The sequence below is a fragment of the Pelobates fuscus genome, chromosome 1 (assembly GCF_036172605.1).
Source record: "Pelobates fuscus isolate aPelFus1 chromosome 1, aPelFus1.pri, whole genome shotgun sequence".
NCBI classification, from domain to species: Eukaryota; Metazoa; Chordata; class Amphibia; order Anura; family Pelobatidae; genus Pelobates; species Pelobates fuscus.
Window position 1 is genome coordinate 13,464,501 of NC_086317.1, and position 10,054 is coordinate 13,474,554.

General features: G+C 44.7%; 1 protein-coding gene across 1 annotated transcript; it reads right to left on the reverse strand.

The window, feature by feature from the left end:
- Positions 1-921: 921 nt before the first annotated feature.
- Positions 922-4,694, reverse strand: LOC134586454 (cystatin-A1-like). Its single transcript, XM_063441973.1, has 3 exons — positions 4,582-4,694; positions 2,682-2,783; positions 922-1,209 (listed from the first exon to the last, which is right to left on the reverse strand). Exons 1-3 carry the CDS (start codon positions 4,657-4,659, stop codon positions 1,081-1,083), a joined length of 309 nt encoding a protein of 102 aa, XP_063298043.1. The 5' UTR covers positions 4,660-4,694; the 3' UTR covers positions 922-1,080.
- Between the last annotated feature and the right edge of the window lie 5,360 nt (positions 4,695-10,054).

Genomic DNA, 10,054 nt, shown 5'->3' on the forward strand with positions numbered 1-10,054 from the left:
TTCATTTTGAAGTTTAGCAAGTTTAATTGCCTTTTTGCACGCATTATTTGCTTTCTTATATCTTTTATAAGATGCATCTGATTTGTCTGATTTAAATGCTTTAAATGCCCTTTTCTTATTTTTAATCTCTTGTTTTACTTCTCTACTAAGCCACATTGGTTTTAATTTGTTTCTTTTATACTTATTTCCCAATGGTACATACTGAGAAATGTACCTTTCTAATATTTGTTGGAAGATGATCCATTTATCCTCAGTGTTCTTTTCACTAAAGAGTTTATGCCAGTCAATATATTGTAAAGCTTCCCTTATCTTATTGAAATTGGCCTTTTTAAAATTATATGTTTTAGTATACCCCATGTGAGTAAAGATCCTTTAACCTTTCCTGGTAAGTTTTATCCTGCAATCCATGAATCAGTTTAGTAGCCCTTCTCTGAACTCTCTAAAGTATCAATATCCTTCTGAAGATACGGTCTCCAGTACTGCGTACACTACTCCAAGTGAGGTCTCACCAGTGTTCTGTACAATGGCATGAGCACTTCCCTCTTCCTACTGCTAATACCTCTCCCTATACAACCAAGCATTCTGCTAGCATTTCCTGCTGCTCTATTACATTGTCTGCCTACCTTTAAGTCCTCAGAAATAATCACCCCTAAATCCCTTTCCTCAGATGTTGAGGTTAGGACTCTATCAAATATTCTGTACTCTGCCCTTGGGTTTTTACGTCCAAGATGCATTATCTTGCACTTATCCACATTAAATGTCATAAACTCCCTCTAGGCTGGACAGCCTTTTAAAGAAGCAGGATCAGTTTCAATTCTTCATTAGGCTATCCCCTGAACCCAGCTCCGGGTGATCTAACATTTCCTGATTGTTCTTTTAAATGGCTTCTGTAATTAAATACTATCACACGCGAGAGGTTAACAAAGAGTGACCATTTAATAAAAAAAAAAAAAATTAAGTGGTGTACAAACATATCAGTGTAAAAAGATCTTTGCTTAATCTGGCGTGTTATGGGAAGGAGCGTGATGTACGGTGTTGCGGCCCATGCTCTGCCTCTCATTCGATGCTTCCACTTCCCGCTCAGAAACGTTCAATCTCGTCATCTTTGCCTTTGTCGTTTTGAATGCTTTGGACCTCTGGCCCTTTGTTCTCATCAGGTAAGGCAACAAAGATCCGTACGTGTATGTATTTGGAGCCTCCGACATGAATCTATGGGAAGGACAGATCATATTCAGTAGGCATTCTACTATAATTCTCTCCTAACTGGTTCCCCAAGACACCATACAGTGTCCCTACCACCTTTAATAAATGCTTATTTTTCTCCCCCATCAATGGCCGGATTTGCCACAAGGCTTCAGGGCAGCATGGCCGGTGGGAAGAGCAAAGCACTCCCTCACCAGTCAGCCCATTCTCCCCCTATTGGCCAGCACTGAATGGAGAGGCTCCACTTCAATAGCCCTGTATAATGGTTGGTGGACAGAATGTCTGCAAATTAAAAACAGCCTGTGGGTTCTATTGAGTTGGATTTACAAGAATTCACACTGAGCGTTAACATGTTGAACAGTTAAACGTTTATCGTCTGAATCAGCATTTCAAATTCCTGGCCGCAGTTAACTCATTCATTACCTGCTCACTGACTGTGGTTTGAATTCTAACTGGACCCAGACATTACAGCTTTAATCTGATCTGAACATCAGCCAATAAAATGGGCCTGAAGGTGCCAGTCATTGTTTCTGAATGTCAGCTTTCTTTCTAGAAACCAAGGGCTTCGCTCATTAGTATAGGAGCGGGAACACAAGGGATTATAAAAGTCAGTGTGCTGGCATGGAGTCCATGGCCTGATCTGTATTACGGCAATATAAAAAATTAATAGATTTTAATATAAAAAGCATCTAAAAAGTAAATATCTCTGGCTGCTAGCGGGCAATGCAAAGGTTTGAAGCGTCCGCCAATTCTAGGTAATGGTTGCTGAAAGTATTCATTTCCATTAAAAGGGACACTACAAATAACACATTAAATATGCAAGAAAGCCAGGACAAGATAACAAAGAAAAAAAAAAAAAAAAAAGTTTGTTTTGTGCAAATGCCCCAGAGTACAGCAATTGTGAGGTTTGCCCACTCCAGGTAGTGGCTCAGCCAATCAGGAGCCTCTCCTTGTGGTCTATGGCATCTGACTGGTCATGTTTAAGCCAGCATATTAACGATGAACATGTTGGCAGGGAAGAGTTAATTTACCAGCTATTTACTAAGGAGAGCTGTCAGATAAACTACAGACAGCTACCAGAAAGCTTTGAGATGCCGTCTGGTGATATTATTGGCTGCTGCACGGCACGCTGTGGGTTAGAAGGAAGGGAAGAGCTGTATACAGGGACAGCAACCATTATGAACACATTTTAAAGTGGGGGTGGGATCAGATGAAAAACATTCACTTTTTCAAACACAAAAAAAAAATGTGCATGCAAAAATACAGCTAAGTATTTAGACAAAAAGCAATAGAAAGCATAAAAGTTGTGCTGGTGCCTGGACAGTTAAAAGGAGCGTATAGTGAAGATTCAGTCCTTTAGGTTAGTTTCCAGCCAAGTTCTAGACAGATTGAAACAACTTATGACTACTTGTGTCACGAAATGTGACGTTAGAGAACGCTGACAACATGCTACAAACATACAGAGCAGATTCAGATACCTTAACGAAATAATTATATCCACGAACGGTTTGCTTCCTGAAACTGATGACCTTAAATACTGCAAAATGTGCTTTGAGTTTACCTTCAACGTCTTTCTTGACCTGGGAGATAAAAAATAAAATACCAGAAATGCTACTACTAATAAGGCTGTAATTAAAGGCAAATAGAATTTACACTTTCTACGAATACCACATTTTTCAGAATATAGGAAGCAGGTTTTTTTACCCAAAAAAGCAAGTATTCTCATTAAAAAAAAAGAAAAAAGGGATGTTGTATATATGTGTACTTAAACAGAAAGGGGGGAAATGTGTAGGAATGACTGCATGACAAAAGTGCCACAAAGGCCTTGGTCACAAATGCATTGCATCTCAAAAAAGTATTTGTCCTTAAGGGGTTAAGAGGGATATTGCAGAATAATTGGAAACCTGCATCCAAGCATTGGAACAGCCACTTCCATCAAAGCTTCAGGTAGGTATCCCAGGCTGGACAGGGCAGTAAGAAGGAGCAGGTAGGTGTCCCAGGCTGGACAGGGCAGTAAGAACTTGCAGGTAGGTGTCCCAGGCTGGACAGGGCAGTGGGTTGGAGCAGGTAGGTGTGCCAGGCTGGACAGGGCAGTGGGTTGGAGCAGGTAGGTGTGCCAGGCTGGACAGGGCAGTGGGTTGGAGCAGGTAGGTGTGCCAGGCTGGACAGGGCAGTGGGTTGGAGCAGGTAGGTGTGCCAGGCTGGACAGGGCAGTGGGTTGGAGCAGGTAGGTGTGCCAGGCTGGACAGGGCTGTGGGATGGAGCAGGTAGGTGTCTCAGGCTGGACAGGGCAGTGGGTTGGAGCAGGTAGGTGTGCCAGGCTGGACAGGGCAGTGGGTTGGAGCAGGTAGGTGTGCCAGGCTGGACAGGGCAGCAGTATGAAGGAGCACGTAGGTGTCCCAGGCTGGACAGGGCAGTGGGTTGGAGGAGGAAGGTGTTTCAGGCTTGGCTGTGGTAAGGAGCAGGTAGGTGTTCCAGGCTGGACAGGGCAGTGGGTTGGAGCAGGTAGGTAGGTGTTCCAGGCTGGACAGGGCAGTGGGTTGGAGCAGGTAGGTAGGTGTTCCAGGCTGGACAGGGCAGTGGGTTGGAGCAGGTAGGTAGGTGTTCCAGGCTGGACAGGGCAGTGGGTTGGAGCAGGTAGGTATGCGTTCCAGGCTGGACAGGGCAGTGGGTTGGAGCAGGTAGGTATGCGTTCCAGGCTGGACAGGGCAGTGGGTTGGAGCAGGTAGGTATTCGTTCCAGGCTGGACAGGGCAGTGGGTTGGAGCAGGTAGGTATTCGTTCCAGGCTGGACAGGGCAGTGGGTTGGAGCAGGTAGGTATTCGTTCCAGGCTGGACAGGGCAGTGGGTTGGAGCAGGTAGGTATTCGTTCCAGGCTGGACAGGGCAGTGGGTTGGAGCAGGTAGGTATTCGTTCCAGGCTGGACAGGGCAGTGGGTTGGAGCAGGTAGGTATTCGTTCCAGGCTGGACAGGGCAGTGGGTTGGAGCAGGTAGGTATTCGTTCCAGGCTGGACAGGGCAGTGGGTTGGAGCAGGTAGGTATTCGTTCCAGGCTGGACAGGGCAGTGGGTTGGAGCAGGTAGGTATTCGTTCCAGGCTGGACAGGGCAGTGGGTTGGAGCAGGTAGGTATTCGTTCCAGGCTGGACAGGGCAGTGGGTTGGAGCAGGTAGGTAGGTATTCCAGGGAAGGTGGGTTTACAGAGAAGGTGTGAGTACTATTATTCCCCTAAAGCAGTTTGATTTATAACTTGATTAAGCAGGACATGTGCTGTAATGACATACTGAATACCTGGCTTCATTAACTCATTTACTGTGAAATAACTAGTATTCAGGTGAGATAATGAATGTCGGTGTAACATGCACTCCCAGATCCCACTCACCTCGTTACAGATCTTCTGGACCTCAGCAGTGGCTGAGTGGAGCTCGCCGAGTCCCCCGAGTCCCCCGCACACTGCCATGATGATATCAGTAAGACCTGCTCTACCTGTCACCGCACAGCCGACTGTGCCTAACCTGGCCACACACTCAATATATACAGGTGGGGCATACCATTCACTCAGTGCAGGGGAGGGGGTACTGATTGCACAACATATAGTATGATAATATCTCAGATTATAACATGCTCAGATAATATCATTATATGGGGTTAGAGGGGAGTAGAGGAGTCATATAAAGACTGAGAGATTCTGTCAATACCCCAACCTCTCTCTGGGGGTAAATGGGCAGATATCCAATAACTGGGGTAAATGTCCAGGAGTGATGGGAGTTTAAGAGCAGGACTTGTTTTTTTGTATTTGTATTCACTTTTGTATCACACAGCTAGGTTACAATGCTTCCACCCATCCCATGTGTTCCCTATTAAGGGTTAACAAGTATATAGGGGTGTATATAAAAAATACCCCTTTCTGTCTCATTAGAGATATCTTTGCCAGAAGCTCAAGGAAGCAAGGTGAAGGGTCAGTGTAGGACCCACCTAAGCTGTCTGCCTTCACGTGGCAGGCGGGCATTCCCTCCAGTGGCCCCTGGAATAACTAAATAATCTCCATTTGTTTAAATATACAAAGGAATTTGGGAGAGAGCGCAGGTAACTTTTTTTCTTAGTTTTTTTCTGGGGTAAATAGGCAGATATCTATTATCTGGGGTAAATGGGCAGATAACCAATAACTGGGGTAAATGGGCAGATAACCAATAACTGGGGTAAATGGGCAGATAACCAATAACTGGGGTAAATGGGCAGATATAACCAATAACTGGGGTAAATGGGCAGATAGCCATTATCTGGGGGTAAATGGGCAGATAGCCATTATCTGGGGGTAAATGGGCAGATAGCCATTATCTGGGGGTAAATGGGCAGATAGCCATTATCTGGGGGTAAATGGGCAGATAGCCATTATCTGGGGGTAAATGGGCAGATAGCCATTATCTGGGGGTAAATGGGCAGATAGCCATTATCTGGGGGTAAATGGGCAGATAGCCATTATCTGGGGGTAAATGGGCAGATAGCCATTATCTGGGGGTAAATGGGCAGATTCTCAAAACCATAAATATCACAAAAACCATAAATGTCCCAGTCTTGGCGGTGGGACAGTAACCAAGAAAGTCCCCATATAACGTAGTGCGAGCTCATCATTAGACTCACTCACACTATGCTGAGGGCACTGTAACAACTCTCTTTCTGTGGCCAGTCAGCATAATTGGCAATCAGCCTGGCATGCATTCACTCCAGGCTGATATTTGGCAGGACGGGCTGGGCCAACACCCATTCCAAGCAGTCTATAATGTTTAAACACACAGTGTTCCATGTGTGTCCCTAATTCCATTCTTTACACTGAATGGAATGTGTTGTGAGCACTCTCAGCAGTTGCCCTGAGATCAATGATAACCAATCCCAGGACCACCCTTCGTGCAGGTAGGGAACACAAACATAACAAGATGGACGTTGTACTCACACGTTGCACAGGAGGGAGGATCCATAATACGATTTGATATGTGTGGATATAATGCTTGAAAGATGAAGATCTAAAAAGACTGCACGTTGTTCCCTAATACACTTACCCCAGATTGTAGTTTATATGTAAAAATAACAACAGTTATCTAAGACATTCTATTCTCTATTATATTGCGAGATAAATCAGGATAAAGGTTTCGTTTGGTAGCTTTAGTGCTACTTTACTTGGGTTTTAACAAATAGTTTTGTAGATTATATTAGGATAATAAAAGTTGTGTTTTTTCTGGGAAGTAGTTTTTTTACAGTTGTATACATAATGTAATATATACAGTATGTGTGTATACTTAATGTAAAATATACAGTATGTGTGTATACCTAATGTAATATATACAGTATGTGTGTATACCTAATGTAAAATCAGGGCCGGCGCGTCCATAAGGCGGCACAGGCGGCCGCCTTAGGGCGCACGGGCTCTGGGGGCGCAAGATTTCAGTGACCGGCAGGAGGGAAGCTCTCCCTCCTGCCGGGCCACCATCTCGGCCCCCGGTGCGGCGTGCGGCTGTGCCGAGATCAAATGCGGCGAGGGAGCTCTAACCTCTCTGCTCTGCTCCCTCGCGCGCTGCCTGTCTGCTGATACCGCGAGAGCCGGAATATGACGTCATATTCCGGCTCCCGCGGTATCAGCAGACAGGCAGGGCGCGAGGGAGCAGAGCAGAGAGGTTAGAGCTCCCTCGCCGCATCTGATCTCGGCACAGCCGCACGCCGCCCAGCAGCCCCACTGGACCCCAGGGAAGGATTCCTCATCCACACCAGCTCTCCAGGTAGGGAGGCTGGGTGGAAAATATGTATTTGTAAAATAATTAGTCAGTGTCTGTGTGTGAGTGTGTGTGTGTCTGTGTGTCTGTGTGTGAGTGTGTGAGTGTGTCTGTGTGTGAGTGTATGTGTGTCTGTGTGTGAGTGTATGTGTGTCTGTGTGTGAGTGTATGTGTGTGAGTGTATGTGTCTGTGTGTGAGTGTATGTGTGTGAGTGTATGTGTCTGTGTGTGAGTGTATGTGTCTGTGAGTGTATGTGTCTGTGTGTGAGTGTATGTGTCTGTGTGTGAGCGTATGTGTCTGTGTGTGAGCGTATGTGTCTGTGTGTGAGCGTATGTGTCTGTGTGTGAGTGTATGTGTCTGTGTGTGAGTGTATGTGTCTGTGTGTGAGTGTATGTGTCTGTGTGTGCGAGTGACGGCGTGTGTGTGTGTGTGTGCGAGTGACGGCGTGTGTGTGTGTGTGCGAGTGACGGCGTGTGTGTGTGTGTGCGAGTGACGGCGTGTGTGTGTGTGCGAGTGACGGCGTGTGTGTGTGTGTGAGTGACGGCGTGTGTGTGTGTGTGCGAGTGACGGCGTGTGTGTGTGTGCAAGTGACGGCGTGTGTGTGTGTGCAAGTGACGGCGTGTGTGTGTGCGTGCGAGTGACGGCGTGTGTCTGTCAAATCAGTGAGAGTATGTTTGTCATTGAGTCTGTGTGTGACTATCAGTGTGTCTGTCAATGAGTCTGTGTCTGTCAGTGTGTACAGAGTGTAGCGGAGCGGAGCGCGGTACAGGAGCTTCTGTTTCCTGTACCTGGCCAGACTGACAGGAGGTGCTCACAGAGAGAGCACTCCCTGTCAGTTCGGCCAGGTACAGAAAACTGAAGCTCCTGTACCGCGCTCCGCTCCGCTACACTCTGTACACACTGACACACCAGGAAGGGGAGTGTGACCACTAAAGGGGTGTGGGGTGCACCAAGGGACAGGGAGGGAATGGGAGAGAAACACCAAGAGACAGGGAAAAGAGGGGGGAGGGGAGAAGAACACTAAGGGACAGGGAAGGGACCAGGGAGGGGCTGGTTAAGAGGCACATAGGTGAAGATGTTTTTTTTGGGGGCAGGGGGGGGGGGGGGGGCGGAAAAATGCATCTTCGCCTATGTACCTAAAAATCCAAGCACCGGCCCTGTGTAAAATATATAGTATGTGTGAATAATAGTGTCAAATATACAGTATGTGTGTATACCTAATGTAATATATACAGTATGTGTGAATAATAGTGTCAAATATACAGTATGTGTGTATAATAACGTAATATATACAGTATGTGTGTATACCTAATGTAAAATATATAGTATGTGTGAATAATAGTGTCAAATATACAGTATGTGTATAATAATGTAATATATATATATTATGTGTGTATACCTAATGATATATATACATTGTGTGTATAATAATGTAAAATATACAGTATTTGTGTATAATAATGTAATATATACAATATGTGTGTATAATAATGTAAAATATACAGTATGTGTGTATACATAATGTAAAATATACAGTACGTGTGTATAATAATGTAATATATAGTATGTGTGTATACCTAATGTAATATATACAGTATGTGTGTATAATAGTGTAATATATACAGTATGTGTGTATACATAATCTAATATATACAGTGTGTGTATAATAATGTAATATATACAGTATGTGTGTAATCTAATATATATATATATAGTATGTGTGTATAATAATGTAATATATACAGTATGTGTGTATAATAATGTAATATATACAGTATGTGTGTATAATAATCTAATATATATATATATATATATATATATATATATATAGTATGTGTGTATAATAATGTAATATATATATATACAGTATGTGTGTATAATAGTGTAATATATATAGTATGTGTGTATACATAATGTAAAATATACATGACTGCTGACTTCTTCGATCACCAAATCCCGTTACCCTTCCATTCCCATTAAGTAACGCAACACCATGTTAAGTGGGTAAGGGCAACGGCCACAGCTTTATTTAAACCAGCATAACCAAATACTGTCAGCTGCTGGTTTTACCCAGCAGACAGGTACACTTTAAACTTCTTCCAGAGCCTCTTCAGCCTGTCCTTCGTCATCAACCAAATTCAGGCTGCGACTCCCTAAGCCCGTCCGGGCATTATTCATTTACCAAACTTGCTGGCGCAGGAAACCCGTCACCGCAGACCCCACCCCTACTAGAGGGAGGGGGATGCGTCCCCCAAAGCCAGCGCCTGTGTCATTATTGCTTGTAACCACATTTTAAATGTATCCAAACCAACATGAGTAAGATGTACCAAATCAGTATGCATAGCATTATGGATATCTCCTTCTAGTTCAACATGAGGAATCACCAATCCACCCAAGCATTGGGCGAATCGTGATATTGTCATAATGAAGCGACATCCACCTCATTATATCCCTTTTTGCATTGCGCGCTCTTGACCCAGGTAATAACCACCAGCGTGGATCAGCAGAATCAGCAGTATAACTGGTTCCGTCACATATCGCTGAAGCGATCTCTCCAGATAAAATTGCTGCCAGCGAAACCCCCTGATCACACACCACCTAACATTGACCTGGTGATGAGTAATCCCAAGATCCTGGTCATACGACCTCTGGTCTACCTGACAAGCTGCCCAATAAATAAAAAAATGCACAAGGATCCAAACATATACAGAATATCTAGCAATGAAGAAATCAACCGAACATTAACCATACCCAGGCACCTATTAAAGGCCGAACATCCAATCGAAAACCTGCTCATTCCCACCGACCCAGCAGTCAAATGGAAGAGTCTGACAGACCTAACCTGCTTGCCTGCAGAGTCAGACCGATGCAGAATGAATGAGTTTAATTGTGACGAAACCAATCTCGCCACATTGTATTGGAGGAGCCTGGTTGCCTGACTGCTGCCTTTGGACTATGGCCCTGGGAGATTGGGCCCTTTACAAACAGTGTTCGGCCCTTTTATTACTAGGGGAGAAGAATTGACACTTTTTATAGGGCACTTCGGATGCAGCCGAAGTGCCGAAGTTACCGAAGTGCCGGAGGTTCCG